The following is a 26,011-nucleotide window of genomic DNA, read 5'->3' on the forward strand; positions in this document are numbered from 1 at the left end:
TTTGAGATTGTCAATAGTTTATTCTTCTCATCTAGAGCAGCAGATACTTTGTGTGGTATGCATACAATTCAGAGAAAAACTGAAGATGTATAAAAATTCAGTGAGTTGCTCAGTGTTGAACAGTCCAGGCTGCTTTGTTTTTCTGAATGATGGCAAACAGATCTGGACAGTTAGTCGTGGGTGTAATTAAAATAAGCTTCCTGCCAGTCTTCCTAAACAATGCTTGTTCTGTAAAGGAAAAGGGAAAACGAGTTAGATATTGATTGCATCTTTTGAGAAAGAAAACTCAGGAAGAAACAGTGTGAGGTATAAGAGAATAAAAAGCACAAAATGAACCAGCACTTACAAGATAAGCTATTTCCTACTTGTAAGAACCTGATTGCAAGTGCTTGCATTTGGACTGTTGTAACATGGTTTTCTAGAGCAGAAACTGTTAAAAACTACTTTAGTTATCCAAAAAACGTTTGCCTGTGCTTTTATTAGTGTTCTATTCCAGTTAAATTAATTAACTAGTCTCTGATTCGTTGAATCTCCACTGCATAATTGTATTACAGTCACAGACATAGATAGGGGTTATGAATGGAAACAAAAACCTCATAAGTTTTTGCTTATACACTTGTACAAAAATGCTCTATTTCTAAATAACTCATCTCAAGAAGTTAATATTTTCTGATTAATATAAATCTCTTAATTAAGAACCAATATTAATCTACAGCATATAAAGTGAAGCTGTCAAGTTTTAAAAAACGCAATATCAAGAAAACCTTAAATATTAAAGAGGGAACAGGTATATACCTTGAGAGCTCCATTCAGATAGACATGATGTGCTTAACAAAAGCTGTAGGGGTAAAATAGACAATTTAGAGTTAGAAAACAATCAGATTTAATACAAGAGAGGTTTAGTGAGTTAGCTCAATCCTATTTTAGCTGTAACAGTGGTTCATTTTCTTTTGTATTTAAGCTGTGCATAGCCCATAATTCTTAATAGTGGATTTATGACCTTTGCCCTGATTTTGTAATTTAATTTTTTGAATAAGTGGTACATTCATACATTTACATTTTATTTTTGACATGGGGTCTCGTTGTGTTGTCTAGGCTGGACTCAAACTCCTGGGTTCAAGCAATCCTCTTGCTTTAGCCTCCCAAGCAGCTGGGACTACAGGCACATGTCACTGTGCCCAGCTACGGTTAAAATATTTTCTTTAACGTATAAAAGGGTATATAACAACAAAATGTTTCCCATCACTGTCTGCCAGGCAACTGGTTCTCCTTTTTATAGCTAAATTGATAGAGCTGTTTGTGCATATACAGGAACACATAAATATGTTTCTAAAAATCTTTTTACACAAACAAGTGGCATACTACATACGCTTTTGTATTCCTTTTTTCCAATTAGTAATTTATCTTACAGATATTATCATAACTGTACACAATAGTGTCCCTATTCTGTTTTAGAGCTACAGAGAATTTCACATATATACACCGATGGACATTAAATTGTTTTCACATTGATATGTTGATGGAATTATACATTGATGGACATTAAATTGTTAAAAAATTTTGCTATTAGGAACAGCACAGTAATGAATAACCATCTATATATGGTCATCTCACTTGAGTGAAAGCATATCTAGAGACAAAGTCTCTCCAGAAGTAGATTTGCTGCAATTAGTGGTACTACACCATCACCTAGGGGTTTTAACAATATGCATTCTCATCAGTAATACATGAGATGGCCTGTTTCCATACCCTCTCCTCAGCGCAAAATGTGCCCAAACATTTAATCTTTGGCAATCAGCTTATTGAAAAATGATATCTCAGTGTAGTTTTATTTTATTATTGTCATTATTTGAGACAGAGTCTTGCTTTGTCACACAGGCTGGAATGCAGTGGTGCAATCTCAGTTCACTGCAATCTCCGCCTCCTGGGTTCAAGTGATTCTCATGCCTCAGTCTTCTGAGTATCTGGGACTGTAGGTGCATGCCACCATGCCCAGCTAATTTTTGTATGTTTAGTGGAGACGGGGTTTCACCATGCTGGTCAGGCTGGTCTGGAACTCCTGATTTCAAGTGATCCACCTGCCTAGGCCTTCCAAATTGCTGGGATTAAAGGCGTGAACCACTGTGCCCGGCTGTCAGTGTAGTTTTAATTTGCTTTTTAAAAATTATTAATGTAGTTTGTCATCTTATTTTATTCATTTTTATTTCCTTTCCTATGAATTATCTGTTCATGTAATTTTTCTATTGGATATGATCTTTTATTAATTTGTAGTGGTTCTTTTTTATTAGGAAAATTAGCTCTTTCTGGTACTAATTGCAAATAATTTTTTTTTTCTGGTTAGCTCTCTGTCTTTTGACTTTGCTTCTGATGGCTTTTTCCATATAGATTTTTAAAATTATGTGATTAACTTTATCAACATTTTTAATGCCTTCTGGTTTTTGTGTCACTGTTAGAAAAAGCTTAACCATTCCATAGTTATAAGATTAATTCTTCCATAATTTTTGTGCTGTTTGTTTTTAGCTTTTACATTTCTCATGTAAATTATTTGAAATTTGTCCTGGCATAAGATTCAGATTTGACTTTATTTTCTAGATGACTATCCATTTGTTCAAACAATATTTATTTAATTATTTTCTGTGGTAATAGCCAAATGTGAATTGTCCATGGGGGAAAAAAATGCAGTTTAATCAACATTGTCAGTAAAGATATGCTTGGCTAAGCACTTTCTTTTTGTCCTCTTCTCCCTCCTTTCCTTCCTTCTCCTTTCTTCCCTTCACTCTTTTCCTCTTCTCTTTTCTGCTTTTCTTTTTTTTGTTGCTGTTGATATGCAGCTGGATTCATTCTCTTTGGGGATAGAAAATTTTTTTAATTTTCTCAGAAATTTTTAGATTTGTAAATTATATTATACATCTTTGTTTTGTGCAGTGCATTTCTTTCACACCCTTTGGGTGTAGCTGCTATAAATTGGTAGTAGGAATTAAACAATTGGCAACTGTGGGATGACTTTCATTTAAGCAAGAACACTAGACAAGGAGAAGAACTAAATTTTGGTACCAGCCTTGCCATTAATGATTTGAACTTCACCAAGTAACTAAACCTCTTTGGCCCGAAGTTTCATTTTCATAATTGCTTCATATTAGTAAATGACTTTGAGATTTCTTCAAGTTTAATATTCTATTAAATTTGATTCTGACACAACCCCTGTCTATCTCATAGAGATGTTCTGAAGATCTAACAAGAAAATATATGTGAAAACACATTTTAAGCTTTAAAACAATTCACAGTATTGCTAAACACACTGGAATAAATCTTATTTATATGTGCAGATCCTCACATATCTTTTTAGAGTTATGCAATTGATTGTCATATGTAAGTCAATAAGGGAGGAAGAGGAAAAGAAGTTCAAAAGGAGTCCATCATCAATCTGATAAGAGTTGCTGTAACCACCAATGTGCATTGATTCTACCTTCATAGTTAATGCAGCCATTGGAGTCTTCTTGACCTGCCATCAGAGCTTCCACTTCTTCCTCTTTCATCTTTTCACCTATGAAACAAAATTCTCCTTTCAGAAAAAAGGCCATGTGATATTTTCAAAATTCCACCATAGGTCATCAGTCAAGGGCTTCTGGAGACTAAACTCTTGGAGTACAGGAATTGTTACTTTCCCATTGGTTGACTTAGCATATTGTCAACCAATTGGTTTTGAATGAGTTAATTAAATACACATAATCCCTGGTCATACTAACTGTATCCTATGAGAACTTCCATACTTTCCTTTACTTATTCATTATCAATATTTTCAGTTAGCATTTTCACCAAATAAACTCACTGCCACTGAGGCCAATTGAAATGGTCATTAACTTTCGACTTTTTTTTCTCCATTTTCCCTTTGTAGTCTTTCCTCCTATTTTGGTTATGTCACGTTCTTTTCTATATATTCTGTCTCACTAAGTCCACTGAAATAAATTCCCTTACCTAGGGTGGCTAGAACATGGCGGAGTTCAGCACCCATGACTGTGCCATTGCCTTCCTTGTCAAAGACACGCAGACCCTCAACAAAGTCTTCGTAGGTGCCCTGGTCCTTGTTGTTGGAAATGGCTTGCATCATAGGCAGAAATTGTTCAAATTCAATTTTCTTGGCATTCATCTCTGTGAGAAATTGCAATTTTGAGGATTATTAGCTACCATAATACTGAGTCACAATTTAAACTTGAAAAGTTATTCTAGATTATCTGAAAAATGTTCACATAGCTTAAATTTTAGCTGGTAAATTGCTAAAATATCAAGAAAATGGTAATGGTTATTGGCATGAGCTCTGGAGTTCCAGTGCCTGAATTTTTATTCCCAGTCTATCATTTGTAACTCTGACCGTGCACAAGTTAACGTTTCTGTGCCTCAAGGTTTATCTGTAAAATAGAGATAACTAATAAGTGTTTTGTGAGAACTAAATGAGCTAATTAATGCAAAGTTTATTATAATATCTAGAATAAACTATGTGCTTAATAAGTGTTAGCTTTTTTAAAATAGTGTGCATTTAATATTTCCAATAAATACTTGCAAAACAATAGAAAAATGCACTGAGATACAACAAACTCATTAGTGCGTTAATCCAGTAAAATTTAACTTTAGTACATATTCCACCTTTGTCCCCAGCTTTTGGAGGGCCTTCCCTTTACATTTTAAGTAATTTAAGAAGTTTACAAGGAGAGAGGTGTGTCAAATATTCTGTGATCTCCTGACTTCTTTGTACCTTAGAGGCCTGGAGATGATAGGATTTTATTATCTTCTGATAAGGTAAATCGTATTCATGGAAAATCTGGACAGTCTATTTTATACTATTCAGATGTATGTCAATGGTAAAGTTATGTATTCCCCCAAAATACTACTCTTCTACATTTCTATTACATGTAATTTATATTTTTACATTGAAATTATATTGAGTAATATAAAAAATTAAATTTGAATGCTGAATAAATGAGTATTTTATTTAAAATTTCATTAAAGATAGATGTTTGGTAAGTTGGAAAGTGACATTTAAAAATAAAGTTGCAGCCAGGCACAGTGGCTCACACCTATAATCTCACCACTTTGGGAAGCCAAGCCTGGTGGACTGCTTGAGTTCAGCAGTTTGAGACCTGCCTGGGCAACATGGCAAGACCCCATCTCTACCAAAAAAAAAAAAAAAAAAAACAATTCAAACTTGGCGATGCATGCCTGTAGTCCCCAGCTACTTGGGAGGCTGAAGCAGGAGGATTGCGTGAGCCTGGGAAATGGAGGTTGCTGTGAACCAAGATAATGCCACTGTACTCTAGCCTGGATGACAGAGTGAGACCCTATAATAAATAAATAGATAAATAAATAGAAAAATATATATTATATATATATATATATATATATATATATATATATAAAAATTAGGTTTGGCTGGGTGTGAAGGCTTATGCCTGAAAACTCAGCACTTTGGGGGGCTGAGGCAGGAGGATTGCTTGAACACAGGAGGTTGAGGCTGCAATAAGCTAGGATCATGCCACTGCATTCCCAGTTGGGTGACAGAGTGAGACCCTGCCTCAAAAAAATAAAATAAAAATAAGGTTTGCCTTATTGCTTGCTCACTTTATCTCATGCTCTTGGCTTTCTGAATGATATAATTGGAAATTTCCTTCCAAAGAAAATGAAGTAAGCAGGCCAATTTTGAGTTTAAGTTTTCTTGAAATCAAATTTTCTTTTTCTAACAAAGGAAGGTCTACAAAGAGTTTCAGTTGTCAAGGGGAAAAAGATATTATTTGTTCTCTTACACCCCTCTCTCTGTTTCCTAATGACAAAGATAAATAGTCTGAATATCTATTTGAAAACCTTCAGTTTTGTGTCTCTTTCAAAATTTTTTTTTTTTTCAAAAATTATTTTTGATTGACACATACTAATTGTACATATTTATGGGGTAAAGTGTGATATTTGGATACATGTGTACAATGTGTTATGATCAAATCAGGATAATTAGCATACTGATCACCTCAAACACTTATCATTTCTTTGTATTGGGAACATTCAAGATCAACTCCTTTAGCTATTTGAAAATAAATTGTTGCTAATATAGTCATCCTATAGTGCTTTAGAACACTAGAACTATTCCTCCTATCTAGTTATGATTTTGCATTCATTAACCGACCTCTGGCTATCTCTTATCCCCTCCACCCTTCATTAAAGGTGGGTTTGGTAAGTTGGGAAGTGGAATTTAAAAATAAGGTTTCAGCTCGGCGCAGTAGCTCACATTTATAATCCCAGCACTTTGGGAGGCTGAGTTGGGCAGTTGCTTGAACTCAGGAGTTTGAGACCAGCCTGGGCAACATGGCGAGACCCCAAAACAAAAATTAGCTGGGCGTGGTGGTGCACGTCTGTAGTCTTAGCTACTTGGAAGGACTAGAACACTAGAATTTATTTAGAACACTAGAATGTATTCCTCCAATCTAGCTATACTTTTGTATTTATTAACCAACCTTTGGCTATCCCTTATTCCTCTAGAAAGCACTACTTTCCACTTCTCTAAATTAAAATTTTTTAGATTCTACATATGAGTGAGAACATGTAGGTTGATTTTTCTGTCCCTGGCTCATTTTACTTAACATGATATTTTCCCAGCTCATCCATATTGCAGCAAATAAGAGAATTTCATTCTTTTTTATGGTTAAATAGTATTCCATTGTGTATATATGTATATATATATATACACACACATACATATATATATATATATATATATATATATATATATATACCATATTTTCTTTATCCATTCATCTGTTGATGGACATTTAAGTTGATTCCATATCTTGGCCATCATGAATAGTGTTGCAATAAACATGGGAATACAGATTTTTTGACATATTGATTTCTTTTCCTTTAGAAACATGCCCAGTAGTGGGATTGCTGGATCACATAATAGTTCCATTTTTGGTTTTTTGATAAAACATACTATTTTCCCTAATGGCTATAATAACTTACATTCTCAGCAACAGTATATAGCTCCCATTTCTCTGCATCTTCCACAGCATTCATTTTTTGTTTTTTTAATAATGACCATTCCAAGGGGGTAAGATGGCATTTCATTTTTATTTTTACTTTCCATTTCCCTGGTAATTAGTGACATCAAGCATTTGAAAATATACCTGTTGGCCATTTGTATATCTTGTTTTGAAGGATGTCTATTCGGTTCATTTGCCCATTTTTTGACTGGATTATTTGTGGGTTTTTAATTTTTTATTTTTGGCTGTTGAGTTCTTTATATATTTTTGATATTATTTCCTTGTCAAACAATTTGCAAATGTGTCTTGTCTTTTTTGTTTGTTTTGAGTACCATTTTCCATTAAACTATTATACTTTTCAATAAAAGCATTGAGATTAAAAATAATTTCCTTATTTTACAATAATGACTGAATTCCTGGATTGAGTAAATGACTTCTGCAATTTTGCCACTTAATTTCTCACTAATTTTTTTTCCCTAGGATTATCCCTGCGCTGAGTCCTTTGACACTCTGCTTCTGTCCACTCATAGCAGCAGCGTGTCAAAGGACAGTACAGGGCAATCAGCATGTATTTTTCAGTTGCTTGACAAAGTTGCAATTTGATTTCTACAGCTTTTATCAGAGGGAATCTTCTCTAGAACTGTGCCATTGGAATTTACTCAGAATAGTTTATAAAGTGTTTTAAGTCATATTTAACATCTTTGCCAAAATGTGTTTTGCCTTTGAAGATTTGAAATCTGAAAAAAATGTTCAGATTTGGATATTACTTAATTTCCTTAGCCTTTAATTAAATTATGAACATTCAAGATGATATTAGCATTAGGTATTATTTCTAATATCTAATGCTTAACATTAGATATTAGCATGACATTTTACCATGCTTGCAAATTCTCAAAGGAAGTTTAACTTATTTTATAAGGAAAAAAGCTGAGACTTTATATGGCCAAGAGGCACTCTTACCACAACCAGGAGTAAACTGAGCCCTATTATGTAAAACATTTTTTAATCAATCTCTCTCTCTCTCTCTCTCACACACACACACACACACACACCCCTATACATAGTTCCCTACACTTCCAAACTTCTTGGAAAAACTGATAGGTTACCTTCATTGCTGGGGTTTCCCAGAACTTTCCTGACCTCTGCATTGGTGGGATTTGTGCCCAGAGCTCGAAGGACATCGCCGACCTGGCTTAAGGTGATCTTGCATTCACCTGTTCTGTCAAACAGGAGAAATGCCTCCTTGAATTCTGCAAAAAGCAAGAAGCATTAGAGTGCTTTTATATTCCTCTAACCGGTTAGTTAACTCTAACTCCATCAAAAATTCAGTTCAAACATTTCTGTTCTACAGCTTTTGCCAACAGGACAGGTTGTTATCCTGGATTCTCTTTTTGTATCTCCAACTATCATTGGCAAAACCTTTTAGCATTTCTTTTCGGGATTATTTTAAAGCAGCATTTCCAACTTTAAGTTGCCTGTTATTGTTAACCAGATATGGAAATTGGAGCTCCTAGTCATATTTATTCATATTTCCTTACCTGCCTGGGAAAGAGGACTGGATTAAAAAAAAATTCCGAGGCCTTGAGAAATTTTAATAATCTCTTATATAATTAACAAGATTAACAAAATTTAAAAAAGAACAAATTTTCAACCAGGGTCATGGTATGTGAGGTTAACCCAAACTTTTCAAATTATATAGAAAAAACTCCTCTCAAGGTAAAAATTTCCTAGTTATCCCTTTAACAAGTTTTCTCCAGGACTAACTTTATTTTTCAGGAAAAACTTAGAAAGGTAAGACAAGTCTATACATTCTATAGTTTATTAACTAATGTGTGACTCTAGGAGGCTCCTATTATAATCAATTCAGAAGGAGACATACTTGTTTGGGTATGTTGCTGTGATAATCTCTTCACTCTTTCTTCAAATAATACATATGACATATGTTGCTATATCAGCTTTAGTATTTAGGTATGCCTTATAATTACAACTTTATGGAGAAAGTTGTAGATTCACATGCAGTTGTAGGAAATGATACAAAAAGATCTCTTGCATGCTCTGCCCAGTTTCTTTAAGTGGTGACATTTTGCAAAATTATATTATCACAACCAAGATATTCACATTGGTAGACTCCACCAATTTTAGTCACATTTTCCCAGTTTGCTTGATTCATTTTGTATGTATGTGTGTATATTAAGTACATATACACAGCCATTCTCATTCTTTTATGAATACGTATTTTAAAGTGTTAATCTAATTATAATCATTGTATTGATTACTTTCTCTGAATTTTGTCATTCTTTTTTTAATAGAACTGGTTTGACTTTCAAAATTATAGTGGCAAAGAATTTAGAAATGTATATCAAAAGACAGAAAGGGGTGCTACTATGAATTTCTGGGCCAGTAAAACCATTTTAATTAGAACTTATAAACTAGATGACATTTTCTGGGAAACTCAAAAGTACTGATGGTGACTTGAAGTTAATATCAACGATACTCAAAAAATTATTTGTGAATGAATTGCTAGAAGTGAAAACCTTTTTTTAAGGCTATCAGTGGTTTCAGATCAAAAGATGCTGTCTAGATAGATTACTCAGCAAAATATTCCATCTTACCATTCCTCCATCCCCTAATCTAACATTGCAGAGACATAATAATCACATTTCATTACAGATCATGTTATCATTATTTGTTAAAACTTACCCCTTAAATTCTTTGCAATTTGACTATAACAAATCAATTCCCTAAGCTAAAAAATTTGCTGCAGGCACTGAGAAGTCATTAGTCAAATATTATTTTCCATCTTTCTAGGGGACATGTGAAACTGAACTATTCTTGTTACTGGCTCCAGGCTTTCATGGACAGACTGCTCAGCAGGCTCACTATTACCCTGGTCAGATGCCGGAGTAGAAATAGGATTTTATGGGCTGTAATAGAATCACTCTGACATTAGCACTTTTGGTGATTTAAAGGCGGAGGCCAGAAAGACACTATTTTTCCTACTCCAGATTTTTAACCTAAGGTTTAGTTATTCTCTTGAAGAATTAATACCAAGGCAGGCTATGCTAGTTTCCAGAGGCTATTTGCCTGTTTCTTTTTAATAAAATTTGATTTGGATACAGCCATTCCCATTCTTTTATGAATTGTCTATGGTTGTCTTCACACCTCAGTGACAGAGTGGAGTTGTTTTTACAGAGACTGTGCTGACAGCAAAGCCTAATGTTTTTACTATTTGGCCTTTTAAGAAAAAGTTTGCTGACTTCTGGCCTATAACAGTATTGTTCTAGAACTTTTTGGTAATGATGGAATCGTCATTCTGGGCTGCCCAAAAAGGTGGGTATTAACAGTTGCTCTTGAATACTAAAATATGACTAGTAGAAGTGAGGAAAATGGATTTAAAAATTTTTAAATCTTTAAATTTTATTTTATATTTTAAATAAAACCTTATTTGTCCAGTAGACCCTCTAGCCACATGTGGCTATTTAAACTTTATAATTTAAATTCCACATAATTTAAACAAACTTGATAATTAAGTGTAAATAGCCACATGTGGTAAATGTGTCTACTGGACAGCACAAGACTTAGACCTTTAGAATGCTGTAATTTTCCAGTTTTTGCCCCCTTCAATCCCGTGATATACTCCAATAGAGCAGCCGTCCACAAAATTCTTTAAGCACTAAACAAGGAAACAAACTAAAAAATACTTTCATTTAAAAAACTATAGGTTTTCCCCATAATTTAAAATGCTTACATTTGTTTTCCTGCCACAAAGAAAACAATACACTATACCCATGTTTACTGAACTTCTGTATCTAAAATGTATTTCACAGATGGAATAAAGGTTTAATGCTCAACATTAAGTTCTTTTGTCCCTGCAAGGGTTTTTAAGTCTTCCGTTTTTTGATCCTGCAATATTTTGGTCACAGTGACTCTGTAAATTAACTGTTTGAGAGGACTGGGAGGCAGTAGGTGACAATGTAGCAGCATCACTAGTTAAAATGCATTAAAAATCAAACGGTTTATGGTAGAATCACCAACTGTTTTCAATGAGAAAAAAAATTCCTTCACTGTATAATTTAAAATAATCTTGAGTTATGAGTCACCAAATTATCTAATCTGTCTACATAAGGCTATTAACCATGATGCAGATGCATGTGAGTCTGTACTACACAAATATCCCTTGTTTCTCAATTTATGTTCAGGTATCAACTATTTCAGACACTGAAACACACTTGAAGAATGTGAAATTCTTTAGGTAGAGAACTGAGTATTTGAATAGGTTCTTATTAATATAATTAATATAATTATATATTATATATATTACTATAATTATATAATTATATATTACTATAATTATAATTATTTATACCTTGCATATCATAATATATGTAATATAGACATACTACTTATGATCAATATTTTAATCTATACAATATTTTGAAGCTTTTTCTCCTCCTTCCATCTATAGGTTTATTTATGTCTCAGTTCATTTAGATATGTGACACTTTCACTCCATAAAACGCTCCTCCCTGCACTTCCTAATGAAAACATCAAGCTCCTGTGGGCATGGGATCTGTTGGCTCCAAAGACCCAAAGGTGAAAAGGTTGACATGTTAGGGAAAATATTCAGATTCTCTTGAATCTTAAGAGTTTGGAGTCCTAAAAATTTTAATCAGCTTAAACTATTGTCAGATTTTGATCCTATCACTAATTTTTTGAGTCATTGAGAAAGTCTTGTCACCTCTCTGGGAGTCTGTCTTGCATATCTAAGGGAAGGGTTAAACCAGGAGACATTTAATATTCCTTCTACAGTTCCATGATAAATTAATCCTCCTTCTTTGTTTCTGAATTCATTTTTATTCTACAACTCACTATGTTATCTATTGACATGATATAGGTTTGGTAATTTGGCAGTTTTACAATCAATTTTATTTTCGAAATTGACAATTCAGACTTGTCAAATCTCTTTAGGGATTATATTAGCAATTTAGCTATCTAAAATATACATCTTTTGGGATATATATATATATATCATATATACATATATGGTATTAGCTATTGTATCAAATTGGTTTTATTTAGATATCATTGAATGTAAGGGCCTATTTTGTGGTGTTTATCTTTTGCTTGTTAAACCTTTGACTACTGAGTATCAGCAAGGGTTTCAGGTTGAGCTAATTTATATTTAGAGTGATTGAGAGCAATTTATATTTAGAGTAGCAACACCAGTGGGGATAATTAAGAAGAGCTAATCTCATCCCAAGGGAGTTGGTTTTCACACATACCATCTTTATGAGTGTGCACATTTAACAAACATAGCTTTTAAACTTACCATCCTGCTGTTCCTTAGAGAACTCGATCTGTTAGAAAGGAATTGACCACAAAGAATGTTTTAACCAAACAAAAATTTTCTGATTTGTAGTTGTATCCAGCTCATTCCCTGAGTAATCTTCAAAGTAAGCTCCAAAAGTCAGCTTACTTTTCAGAGTTCAGGCATAGCTTGGACACTAACAGGTTGAGCCGCAATGTAACATGCCTTGAAGTTAAGTAATATTGCAGAAACTAGGCAGTGCTGTGCCTACATCTGTAGCAGAGAAACTCAGTTCACTTACCAGCAATCTGGTCAGCACTGAAGGACTGCAGTGGTGAGGAAGAGAAAGAAAGATAAAAACTAGTACTCTTTCAAATGCATTGACAGAAGAATGAGTCCTGCTTGCTCTGAGATTTTTTAGAAAGCTATGTAGGTGTCTTGGCATAAGAAGGTTGCCTTAGGGTACTTTTGAATCTAGGAACATAAAAAACTATTGCAAAAGATAATTAGGGAATATCTTTCTATATCTTAATGAATGATTTAACAAATTCTATATTAAATACTTCCTAGAAAAATATAATAATCTACAATATGTCTAATAAAATACACGATGTTAAGAGTACAGATACTATTAAGAGTACAGACATTAAAAAGACTATCTTAAGTCTGTCTTCTATTTAACAAGTACTTTAAAAAAAAAGTATGCAAAACACAATGTATCCAAAGCAGTTCACTTAATTTTAGCTATCAGCATCACTGGATTGTATTTAAAGGACTAATATTTTGCTGTAGCTACAGGTTTTTTTTTTCTCCTAAATTTAGATATAATGAACCTTATGTGATACAGCAAGAGTTGGTGAAGCATAAAGCACAGCTCTTGGAAGTAAGATGTATTTTTCCAGTTGGTAAACAGCTTTAATAATTTTTTTGCTATTTCCAATGCATCTCAACAAAATCCAAAAGCAGATTCTAAAGACTCATATTGAATATATTCTCTTCAGTTCCATTCTTTGCCTATCTTTCTTCTCAATAAGATCATATCCTCTATCTATTTTCTCCTATAAATGACAAATGGTTGTCTTATAGGACCCACCATGATGGAGTGACTGGGCTGCAACACAGCAGGGAAGCCGAAGAGTGAGTTGAGGGCTGCTCCAGTCCCTGAGTGGGGTCCTCCCTGGCTGAGGCTCCCTTTTATTTCTGGGCAAGCTTTGACCTCACAACTAGCATCAGGTTTCAGAGAAAAGTTGCCACACCCCTTGGAGAGTTCTTTAGCTTTCTTAGGGCAAAGGGAGAGATGGAGAGAGCTATTTTTAGGTGACCGGAACCTGGGAGTGGACAGCCATAGTGAGACCAAAGCCTGTCAGTACTTTTATGGTCTTTATTTCCAAGATATTCTCTTGGAGCATCTTCCTTTAAGAAGCTTCCTATTTGTTTTGTGGCAGAAGAGCTTAGAATTTCTTTAAGGTCTCGTGCTAGACCCTTCCCTTGATGATGGTGGACTTTTAAAACTTCTAGTCAGCAAGTTTGAGTATTAATGCAACTTTTTTGATGGGACTAGTTTGGGGTTTCAAATAGCAAGTGCTATAGAAGGAACATCTTCTGAAATGCTGTCCTTTATGGTAAAGTTCAGAGGACTTGAAAAGGCCGTGCACATTCTGCATGTTTCTTAGGGTACACCCAAGTGACAGTCTGGTCAGGTCTTGAAATCTCCAATTAAAGATCGCTCTTTTGCAAGCATAATCTAAGCCGGGAATAGTTTAGATTTCTATTTTTCAACATTTTCCTTTAGTCTCCTTACATTAGGTCTAGTTATTTTCCTCCCTCCTTGTTATCTTTATAATGGCTGAGTAGTCATATTTTTTGATTTTTCAGAAGTTTTTTTAGGCAGGAAAGCCAATAGACCATTTTTACATTCTTTTTCGCTCATCCTGTATATTTTTTTAAAAAAAACAAAGCTATGCATAAGTTCTTACTGGAATATGCTGTTTCTGTTTCTGCCTTGGCAAACACTCTATGGCTCAGTCCCTACACCAAGAAACCAAAAGAATGCAAGGCAGAGCTTGTGGAATGCCAAATTGTACTTTATTTTATTTAATTATTACTTTTGAGACAGAATCTTGCTCTGTCACCCTGACTGGAGTGTAATGGTACAGTCACAGCTCACTGTGGCCTCGAACTCCTGGGCTCAAGTGATCTTCCCATCCCAGACTCCTGAGTAGCTATAACTACAGGCATGTGCCATTGCACTGCACCTGACTAATTTTTATTTTCATTCTTTTGTGGAGACAGGGTCTCAATTGTGTTGCTCAGGCTAGTTTGGGCTCCTGGCCTAAAACCATCATCCTGCCCAAAGTGTTGGGATTGCAGGCATGAGTTATCTTGCCCAGCCAAAAGTGTATTTTAGAATTTTAAAGGTATCTAGGGGATTGGCCAGCAATGGATTTTCACGGTAGCTTCCTGAAAATAGTGAGCAACTCCCTTCTAGAAATGGTACTGGGAAAAGTGGTACAGGAAAAGAACCTTCTAGGATGTCCACTAAAGTTCAGACAAAATATTTATCTGTTTTCTACATGTTTAAAGCAGCTCACAGGCATAATGTATGTTGGAGATTAATTGTAACTTGAATACTGCTTCAGCAACTGTTTTTAAAGGGATGGTTCACAAAAAGCATGAAATCTTTCCTACTAGAAAGACATATACTTTGTAGCTTCTCCTCAAACCATTTCAGAATAAACCAGCATTTAATATGATACCACTTTTGGCTCTAAGTTTATGAGTAGTGAAAAAAATCTCATAGGATCTTAGGTCCTAAAATGAAAACTGAAAATATAATTCTAAAATTATAAGTACCCAGGTAAACACTTTCATAAATAGCTTGACATTTTGAAGGGTTATTGGGAAATGAAATTTAATAGAAAAATCAAAAAATGCTTTGGATCATTAGGGGGAAATGGAAGGGAGAGACGAAAGTAGAAATGTGTAATCTTTGAATATTACAAGATTTGGAATCTTATAATTTTTGACATAAATGAAAGCATCAGAGCTTACCATGTTATGTTTGTGTTCTTTTTTAGTTTTGTAATTTATGTAATTATGTTATTAAATTTGAATTGTCTTATGATTTTTGAGAACTAGCATATATTATTAGTTGAGCTAACAATTATAAATAATACAAAATTAACCATCAAAATTGCCCTACAAAACATAATTATTTTCATATTTACTATTTTTTTTCAGGTAAATAAAGTGTCCTTGCCTAGATATTAAAGATGGTTAATTTGTATGAAATCTACTGAGTAAACTGAAAAGTCAGTTTAAAAGTTATATTTGTGCCAGGTACAGTGGCTCATGCATATAATCCAAGCATTTTGGTCAGGAGTTTGAGACCAGCCTGGTCAACATGGTAAAACCTTCTCTCTACTAAAAATACAAGAATTAAACAGTCATGGTGATGTGTGCCTGTAGTCTCAGCTACTCAGGAGGCTGAGGCAGGAGAATCGCTTGAACTCGGGAGGCAGAGGTTGCAGGGAGCCAAGATGGCACCATTGCACCCAAGCCTGGGCTACAGAGTGAGACTTCATCTCAAAAAAAAAAAAAAAAGTCGTGTTTATGTTAAGAATAACCTATCCCTTTCCTAATGACTTGGATATTATAAAGTTTGTTATTATTAAAGTAGAAGCAGTTAAGTGATATGCAGTTATTAACTATTTCACCCTTGTCTTTCTCCATACCTTTATTACATAGAGAATGCATTGAGATTTTTTTGGTACTTACTGAGAATAAACATAAATATTTGAGCACTTTTTTTTTTGACAACAATAGGTAAGCCTACAGTATAGTCTAGTCTAGAGAAAAAACTGTAGTTTAAAAACTAGAAGACCTAGATTCTGTGCTCACAGAATAAATGCTATGTTTTGTTTGGAACACTTTTTTTTTTTTTTTTTTTTTTTTTTTTTTATTTTTTTTTTTTTTTTTTTTGAGACAGAGTTTTGCTCTTGTTGCCCCAGATGGATTGCAATGGTGCGATCTCAGCTCACTGCAACCTCCGCCTCCTGGGTTCAAGCCATTCTTCTGTCTGGCACACTTTTATAAATGACAAAAGTTATCTTCTCTCTCTTCCTTGGGGTTATGATGATGGGATAATCAGCCCTTTGAACAAAGGCAAATGAATTGTGTAATATGAATACACAGTGTCGACTGGTTTTGGCTTCAGTTCTCTATGTCATCATTTAGCTGGTTTTAAAAATCGGATTTACCTTTCCTCTTTTTGAAATCCTCTCCTCTCGTTGCATCTTTTTAGAAATAAAATATGCGACAAGCCCTGATAAAATGTGTTACCCTTGAAAGAAAGGTTTCCTTTCTCTGTTTCCCCAGTTATCCAATATCATCCACTGAAAGTTGTTTAACCTTCCTGATTGTAAGCTTCTGGGAAGCATAGACCATTCCCAAAGTCATTTGTTCCTGATGTGGACCCAGAAGTGAGCCTTCCCCAACCTGTCCCCGAATGAGCACTGCCCTTGCCTTATTCTTAGGGTTTATCCTTCCATAACTCTATAGAATACCTTGCCTATATTTGAAGCTCAATAGGTTTTCATTAAGTTAAAATCATTAGAACGTATGCATATTCCAGAGCTTAGCATATTCTAAGCTCCTCCTTCAAACTTCTCCTCTAGAATGTTGGGTACCCTGAGGGAAAAGACTTCACCTGCTCAAAGTTGGCATGCTCATTTTGAATTATTGATATATGTACCTTTATATTTCTAGCACCTTCCTTTAGATTTATTTTTGTTTTTGTTGTGAGATGGCATTTTGCTTGTTGCCCAGGCTGGAGTGCAATGGCGTGATCTCAGCTCACTGCAACCTCCACCTCCCTGGTTCAATTGATTCTCCTACCACAGACTCCTGAGTAGCTGGGACTACAGGTGCGGGTCACCACGCCTGGCTAATTTTTTGTATTTTTAGTAGAGACGAGGTTTCACTGTGTTAGCCAGGATGGTCTTGATCTCCTGACCTTCTGATCTGCACACCTTCACCTCCCAGAATGCTGGGATTACAAGTGTGAGCCACCGTGCCAGCCCCTTCCTTTAGATTTTATATAAATATTTTGGCCTGGTCTTCAAATTTTCTAAACCCCAATTTGTCTTGTTAAGGCTTTTTTATATTTTAGCCTACATATTTATTTTAGACTGTTAGTAAACTAGTTACATTCCACATTTTTATGATTTGTGTTATCATTTAATGTTGGATTTAGATTGTAATAGTACTCTACAATATACTGCTACTAAAAATATTTTTTATTATAATGATTACAAATTCCTTTTTACTTTGAGAAGCATCTTTCTAATATTAATAATGAGATTCACTTAACTAATGAAAGATAAGACAAAGTATGTATTAGGTTGGTGCAAAAGTAATTGCAGTTTTGCCATTACTTTTGCACCAACCTAATAGAAATAATTGAATTACAGAAAAAATAATAAAATGCTGTTAATCAAACAGGCTCTGGAATTGATGTAGGTTAAGCCTTAGTAAAAGAAGAAGAGCTATAGTTAAAGATAATTGGGGAGATATGTAATATTGAATACTGGGGGAAAATGCCCTGGGAAGGAACATGGACTACATTCTTCAAAGAACTTGATGGTCCTTGCATGGTACAATGGGGACTAATGACTATAAAGGCTAAATAAAGAAGCTAATATAATCAGAGCCAGTTTTCAATCAAATAAAACACTGCTGCATGCTCTCTCATTTAATGTCTGGCAGAGAGACCAAAAACCTGGATATATAGAAATCCTTAAACTTTACCTAATTTTCACTCCACTCTCACAGAGTTTCCAGGAACCACCATAAAAGTCCAGGAAAAGCACTACTTTGAAACTCTTGGGAGTTTCGTGCTTAGAATAACTCACTTAAGTTGAGGGAAATACTTCTTCTTTGCATTTTTGACCTCAACGTAGGATATACTTAGGCTAGTATATACATAGGCTGGTTACTATAACATGATATAAATAGGGGAAATTAAGAGTATTGAGAATATGGTACCAGCTCAGTTTCTCTAACATAAGAGAGATTAGATGGTTAGATTGCATAAATTGATCTGAACTGAGACAAAATGTTTAATTTTGCGCTATGAAGTCCCAGGCCAGTCAACTGAATTCAGTCATATAGAGCAATAATTATTAAAATAAAACAATTCAGACCTACAGGAACTAAGCGAGTTCTAAGTGACTTTTAATAAAAATCTAGAAACACAACCTGTCATACTTTTTCAGTTTTCTCATTAGCTTTCTCATAATTAATAATTGATAAAGAATTTTAAGTTTTCTTGAGAGCTGGCTATACTTCGTCTCCTTTGTGTATTTGTTTGCATATAATTTCTTAAAAATTTACCTGTGTTTTTGTTCATTCCTTTAGTTGAAAAAATTATTTGTGTGTGTGTTTTAAGACATAAGTATCTGCTTCTTCCTATTTGTCTGGAATAAAAGTTCCTTTTGTGACAGCAGGGATAAGAATATTGGCATTGCCATTCTGGAGACTTCAAGAACTTGTAGAAAGAGAACTGGATTGGGAATTTCATTTTGGCTTTCTTATCACAAATCATGTGATAAGATTATTTTGATTAAATAACTTTTCTCATCCAGGCCTGTAGTTTCCTTAGTATAATATTCTACTGCACATTTTCTAGAATTTCTTATGTTTCTGCAATGTGAGTTTTCTATCCTTTTGTCAGTAGAATCTACTTCAACTCATTTACTTTAATGGAAAAAGAAGGATGCCTAAAAATTCAATAGGTAATATTAGTCTGAAGTAATTTAGATAAATAGGAATTAAACAAAATATAACTTTATAACATCATGTTCAAGCAAGTTATTTTTTTTAATAAACAGAAAACATTATGCTATTGAGCATTTACCAGGTACTTTACCACAGTGCAAGGAAGAGTATAAAGTTGATAAGATGTGGTTCTATCTTTAGGGAAGCTTTTCTTCTCTGGCTTCACTTCACTGTTATTAATTTGTGACCAGAATAGCCAGGATTTATCACCCATATACTATACCTTTTAACTAGTATAATTGAAGCCATTTCTACTTTTATATTGCAACTTTTGCCCTTTAAATTCTGATTTGAGGTAAAAAACAAACCTTAGAAGCTGATATAGAAAAAACCACAGAAGATCTTATTTTTATATGAAAAGTATTTCAGCCTGAAGAGCAGAAGAAGAAAGTGTAGTATCAGCAGACTAAATATAATCCTTTCCAACATGAGTCAGATGGTGCTTAATACTAGGTAATTATGGAATGAGTTCTAAAAACAGCTTTCCAGGGGGTTCATTTGCAGCACGAAAATGTCGAGAGCTAAATTTGGCACGGTCACTTTATGGTCTCCTTGTCTTGCAAATATTTAGTTTTACTTAAAAGTGTTACACACTATTAATTGGTGAACATATCTCTTCCTTTCCAAGCTGCATTTTCCTTTCAAAGACATTATCCTTCAAAATATAATTTGAGAGAAAGGTACAAAATGCCCTTTAATATTTTCCCACTTCTCTCCACCTGTTCTCTTCTGTTATGGCATAGATATCTGAAAGAGGAAATGTGATACTGATACCTAGTGATGGTGTCAAATAATTTCTGATTGCTCCTGAGGTTATATTCACATTGCAAATGGATTAAAATTACAATCGGCTAACATTACAAGTTGTATTAAAATTAATTTGATCTATTGAAAGGCCAGAGTAAAATAAAACAAACTTTTAAGATTATGTAAAGAAAAGTTAGAAATAACCTATACATATTTTTACCTACATTTTTCTAAGTAGAAACTGACTACATGTGTTCTTTTTCTCCAAATAAATAGGGTTAAGATTTTATCATATTATACATGTGGCATTGTATTTCTGTATACCATTCCAAAGAATATATGTTGAGATTTCCAGTTTAAATCATGCTGTTTATTTGTAAACAAAATAGAGATCTCATACCCTTCTTAGAGTATTAGCCTGATGGCAAAAATTGAAGGTCATGTTTGATGTGTATGTGTTTAATTAAACAAAACTAAAATTACTAAAACTCAATCAGTTTCATTACATCTAACAGCATTTAAAACTATCCATTAACAACATCTTACAGGAAGCTGAAACAAAGTGACTAGGAATCTTTCTAGGTTTCTGAAATTTCACCCTTCTTCTGTAAAACAGAACACCCAACTTGTCAGGTGCTAAGATAGGGAAAAGCTATAAAGAACAGAATAAAAGTGAACAGTCAAGGTCAAAACTCTTGGTGAACTTGCTCTGATGTGTCCGTCACCCCTCTTCTGGTTACACAGGAATGTACAGGGCAATATAAAAACTACTCTACCTCATTCCCATTAAGAGTGAAAAGGGCTCCTTTACACATTCTTAGAAATAGCAACTTAATTTTTATAAACGAGGGTGGTAGTTTCGAATATGGTTAACACAGTTGACTCTGGATTTCGCTTGCTAAGTTAAACCCTAGGTCCATCACTTAACTAGTTATTTGATCATATGCATAGCACTTACCCTCTTTTAAGCTCAGTTTCTTTACTTGCAAATTGTGGATGCAACAACTTCAGTGTAATATTGTGAGGATTAAATAAGATAATATGGCAAAGAGTCAATTCACAATGAATGTTGGTTGTTATTACAAAAAGCTTTATAAATTTCAGAGCCTTTTGTGGAACATGACTTCATTTGATTTTTCTCTTCTAAAGAAAACTGAATTTATATTAACTTTGTTAGAAATGAGAAAAGAGAACTTAAGATGAACAAAAGTAATCCTATACCTGGGCCAAAACAAATTGGGTGCCACAATGCATATCCAACTCTCTGCCTCCACTGAGTACCCATCAGTAAATACATGTGTTTGGGAACATTAGATTTCTACATTTTACATTAAATTAAAAATTTAAATCTTCCCAAGCATGTGGTCAATTGTTGATGCAAGATTTGTTATTTAATGGAGTTTCTGTCAATGCATTCTGTACCTTTATCACGTTTTATAATATCGCCCATAATATCTAGTCAGGACTGACCTGATTAAGTGGCAAATACAATGAGAATTAAAATTCAAACAGCACATTGAGAGACATGATTCACAATCCCATCACCTGATAGCAATTCTAACATATAATGCATGCATCATGCAGAAAATTCATTTACACATTGAAGATCTAGAATCTAGGCACATGGTTATGTTATTACTTTCATTATTGTACTTGGTTGCAGTTTTGAGCAATATGTGTTAATTCTTGTGTTTGAACCTACAACTGTACTTATGGTGGGTTTTAATTTCTATACCTGTGATTCTCTTAGGCTGTGTTCTTTTGGTCTAGGCATTGTTACTGGAAGTATTAGCTCTCTGAAGGCAAAGAGTGCTTAGAATTGCCAAGGACAATAACTTTAGTGTTCAAATATCAGCGATACTTCGTTGTTGAAAAGGATACTCATAGAAAATCCATTAGGATTGGACATCATGTAAGCATTCCTTCAGAGAGTATCATAAAGTTTGTGTCAGAACAATTGAAAAATGTTGTAAACTAACAACCAATAAACCAGGAAATCAGATTGGAAAGCACATTTAAGAAGTTGATAAAACTAATTAATTATATTCAAGATAATTCAAGATTTATGGGGAGTCAAATATATGGCTATTACATGTAGTATATTATTATGTGAAACATAGATATTATCTGGGAATACTATGGAGATATTAAGTTTTACCATGGCTATGACTATAGTATTACACAAAGACAGTTATGTTTAAACTACAGCATTACTCAAAATCTAAAGGACAGCTAAGTTTCTAATCTGATACGATTTATGAAAGAAAGTTTATAATCCAATTAAGTTTTGTTCTTTATTGAATTTTCAGAAAGTTAATGAATGCATATAACAGCTCTATTAATTTCTTTAAAGTTCATTTTCTCTGCTTGAAAAAATTGTATAGCTTTTATGAGGTAATATATCTTGAAACATTATTAAGTGATTAAAAGCATCATAATATGAAATGTTTTAAAAGATGTTTTAATTAGGCCTGTTACCTCCTGGGATAAAATAAAAGTTTATAAAACTCTCAAGTTGTATCACTTTTTTTGGCTATGCTAGAATACATCTAAATATGCACTGATTTATTTCATATTAATGAATGCAAAGCATTGAAGACATTTACATTTCTTTACAAAAGTATGTTAGTTTCAATTCCTATCTTTTTTTTCTGTTACAAATGGGCCTTCTGAATGGAAGATAAAGGTTATTTTTTTTCCTGTTTCTTCGATTCAGTTAACTTCCTTTTGATTTGTGTTCCTTATTAGAATCCATCACATCTTTTGTTCTGCAGTGAAATAATGAAGATGGAGCTACCTCATTCTCATAGAGACTTTCCAGGGGTATTTCCTTCTTTTGCTTAGTTGTACAAGCTCAAACTAGCATTAATTTAACATATTGACAGAAGAATAAATTCTCAAGATTCTGCAAAGTGTCACTTCTCTGCTGACTATGAACAACTAAATTCGCTTAATTTCTGGATTAGAAAAGAGATGTTTTGTCTTTTCTTGGAGATCTCTGGCCTGCCAAACTAAATTTTTATTTATGTTCTCATACTTATACAGTTCCTCAGGGAAGAAAATTAATGCCTGTTTTCATTAGTTGGATATTTCTTTTTCTTCTTAGGTAAAGAAGGTACATTTATTTTTTCAGAAGTTTGTAATACCAGATACAAACAGATAACATTGTCTTATAAATCATAATAAATATAAAAAGGAATAGCTTTGACACGGATTCATATCTCTAATGTTACTATGGAGTGAAGAGTTAAAGTTTTTATATTATTTTATTTTTGAGATAGAGTTTCGCTCTTGTCACCCAGGCTGGAGTGCAATGGCGCTATCTTGGCTCACTGCAACCTCCGCCTCCAGAGTTCAAGCGATTCTCCTGCCTTAGCCTCCCAAGTAGCTGGGAGTACAGGTGCCTGCCACTACGCTGGGCTAATTTTTGTATTTTTAGTAGAGACAGGGTTTCACCATGTTGGCCATGTTGGTCTCGAACTCCTGACCTCAGATGATCTCCCTGCCTTGGCCTCCCAAAGGGGATTATAGGTATGAGCCACTGCACCCGGCAAGAGTTAAACTGAGGGACAATTAGAATTACTATCATGGCGAAGATCTCACTTATTGTGTAATGTAGTCAGTGTGCATCTATAAGGATACATTAACTAGGATTGCTGGAGATGAAAAATCTGGTTTCCTCTTAAAGAACTGTATGCATGCAGTCCTCAAGGTAGAAAAGCATTTATCAGAAGACCCGACATGCATTTTTTTTCCTCCTAAATGGATATCTGTTAAGAGTAGTTCTTAACAAATTCTATGACCAACTTTTTTCAAATACTTCAGATACCTACGAACTAAAGATGAAATATTTGTGATAATTTACTTCTATTTTAAACAAAATTTCATGTTTAACTGGAATGTTGTACAAATTATGAATATATTTAATTTTATTATGTAATGTCTAAGGGTGATCTAACTAAATATTTTGGGGACTCAAAAAAATTCTATAGTTATATTAAATAGTAAATGAAATGTTTATTTATGGGTCAGCATTATAGTTGCAAGTAAACAATGGTAAACTGGCAAAATTGAGATTTATTACATATACAACTTTTGGCTTAAGTGAAAAGATCACCTTGTGGGCACTTTTGCTCATTGGTTTTCCATATAAGGCAGGTTTCCTTAGATAAAAATTTTCAAATTGTAAGATGAGCCACTCAGAGCTCAGTGAATGAAGAGAAGGTACACATTTAATGTGTAACATCACTGGAAATTAATAGACATATTTATTTTTCCAAAAGCAGATAATCTTTTGACAATTGAGAACTTTGATCACAGCAAGGTGTTGACTCAATAATCACATTTTTCTTAGTTCAAGATTAGTATGGAAATGCTCAAAGACAAGCTAAAGCCATATAAACAACAAGTTTTACATTTTTTGTTAGTTTCATTTAGAAGAAACTCACAAATTCTGAATTAAATACTGTGTATAAATAAGATGACAGTTATAGTCACTGAAACACTTGAGTGCCTAATTTTCTGCACTGAGATCTCATTTAGTGTTGTATCAAATTTTATTAGGCAAAGCTGAAGGGAGAATTAACTTGAATTGCAAAAATCTTCTTTTTCAGAAGAAATAAAGCAACTGTCAAATACATCAACTGGGCCATCAACTGTTTTTAAACTTCCGGAAAAAAGTAGGGACTAAAGCTTTCCTTTTGATGTAATTGTAAGATAAAGGATCTGGTTTCCACAGAGATTTTCTTTAAAACCCAAACACTGGCTTAAATATTTTAAAATGCAATACCATTAAACATATACACTTTTTCCCTAAATAGTCAAAGTGCAGTTTAGGGGAAAATGCAAATTTGAGAATAAAAAATAGAGCAAGCACAGGCTTCACATATGAAACCATAATTTCTGAAATTATATGCTGGCATTCATTTTTTAAAGCAGGATTCTCTTCTTCAAATTCTACCAGTTCACTAAATAATGCCATTCCTCTCAATGAAAAATACACCCCTTTGCCAGTTCCTAGAGTTTCTTACTATTGAAAGATGTTTCAGTGACCAAACGATTCATCCATTTAGTTACCTTAATGGCAGAGAGGTCAATTTTTTCTTCTTTGGGTTTGGCTGGGGCAGGTGCAGGTGCCGGTGCCGGTGCTGGGGCAGGGGCAGCTGCAGCTGCAGGTTTCTTCACGTCTTTCTTTGGTGCCATTTTGTTTAAAAGGGTGGGTTAAAAAAAGAAGGAGTTCCTCCAAAAGAACCTGTCAAAATGATTCTTGGAAGAGGAGTGGTGGTTCGGTTGATCCACAGCCCAGTGTCTTGAAGGTGGACCCAGAGTGTTAAACAGTATAAGGGCATGCATATATATTTCACTTAGTACCTAATAGAATCTTGACACATGCGGCTGGATTGGACAGTTCTCTAGTCAAGGGGGATGGCATTCCAGCTCAGACTATAAATGGACTCTAAACGGTAAGGGCTTCATCAATTTTTTTAAACTCTCCTTCCTTTTTTCCCCCCCACCTCCATATATAAAGGAGAAAGAAATATGACAAAGCCAGCTTCAGATCCGTTGGTGACAGTAGGTAGATTGACTGTACTTTTTCTTGGTAGAATTACAGTTCTGCTGAAGTTGTAAATCTTTTTTTTTCCCCCTTGCCTAAGAGACTTTACTGAAGGATTCCATTTCAACTTGGAATTTTGACAGGGAGTATCACCAACTTTCACCCAGCTCCTTTGCTCGTGCTCCTCCCTCCTTGCCATAATTTGCAAGAAAATGTTGGTCAGCAAAGAAGTGGTGGTGGTTAAAAATAAAAACCAGACGTATAAGGAAAGCCCATCATGTCTTAAAGTGGCTTCCCTTCTAGGGAGCACAGACTCTGGCACTCTCTCTCTCTCCTTTAATTGTAATGAATTCTTTGCTAAAAAACTGCAACATGACTTCCTATAATTTTATTTTCTTTGCATAATCTAATGAAGCATATCAAATGGATGGAAATGACAGCAAGATATACCTTATTGCAAAACAACTTTTCTAATAGTAGCTTTCAATAAAAGCAGATACTTATTTACTTTATTTTCTAAATGAGTACAAAGTCTAATTATTTAAT

General features: G+C 34.1%; 1 protein-coding gene across 2 annotated transcripts; it reads right to left on the reverse strand.

Annotated features, from left to right (window-relative positions):
• MYL1 (myosin light chain 1) lies at positions 1–25,260 on the reverse strand. Of its 2 annotated transcripts, none has more exons than XM_017546807.2 (7): positions 24,988–25,260; positions 12,349–12,376; positions 8,126–8,269; positions 3,976–4,149; positions 3,467–3,544; positions 796–838; positions 1–228 (listed from the first exon to the last, which is right to left on the reverse strand). In XM_017546807.2, exons 1-6 carry the CDS (start codon positions 25,111–25,113, stop codon positions 810–812), a joined length of 579 nt encoding a protein of 192 aa, XP_017402296.1. In that variant the 5' UTR covers positions 25,114–25,260; the 3' UTR covers positions 1–228; positions 796–809. The 2 variants fall into 2 exon arrangements, with proteins under 2 accessions (XP_017402296.1, XP_017402297.1); XM_017546808.2 differs by lacking the exons at positions 12,349–12,376; positions 24,988–25,260 and adding exons at positions 12,629–12,653; positions 13,421–13,522.
• Positions 25,261–26,011: the final 751 nt, after the last annotated feature.

Source organism: Cebus imitator, unplaced genomic scaffold (genome assembly GCF_001604975.1).
Source record: "Cebus imitator isolate Cc_AM_T3 unplaced genomic scaffold, Cebus_imitator-1.0 Scaffold191, whole genome shotgun sequence".
NCBI lineage: Eukaryota > Metazoa > Chordata > Mammalia > Primates > Cebidae > Cebus > Cebus imitator.

What these genes read in the sequence shown, in the direction of transcription:
- MYL1 (XM_017546807.2), bottom strand. Translation starts at nt 25,113, where the DNA reads ATGGCACCAAAGAAAGACGTGAAGAAACCTGCAGCTGCAGCTGCCCCT. An exon ending in GGGAAACCCCAGCAATGAAG is followed by an intron (nt 4,150 to 8,125) that starts GTAACCTATCAG and finishes AATTTCTCACAG; the next exon opens with AGATGAATGCCAAGAAAATT. An exon ending in TGGCTGCATTAACTATGAAG is followed by an intron (nt 839 to 3,466) that starts GTAGAATCAATG and finishes TTACCCCTACAG; the next exon opens with CTTTTGTTAAGCACATCATG.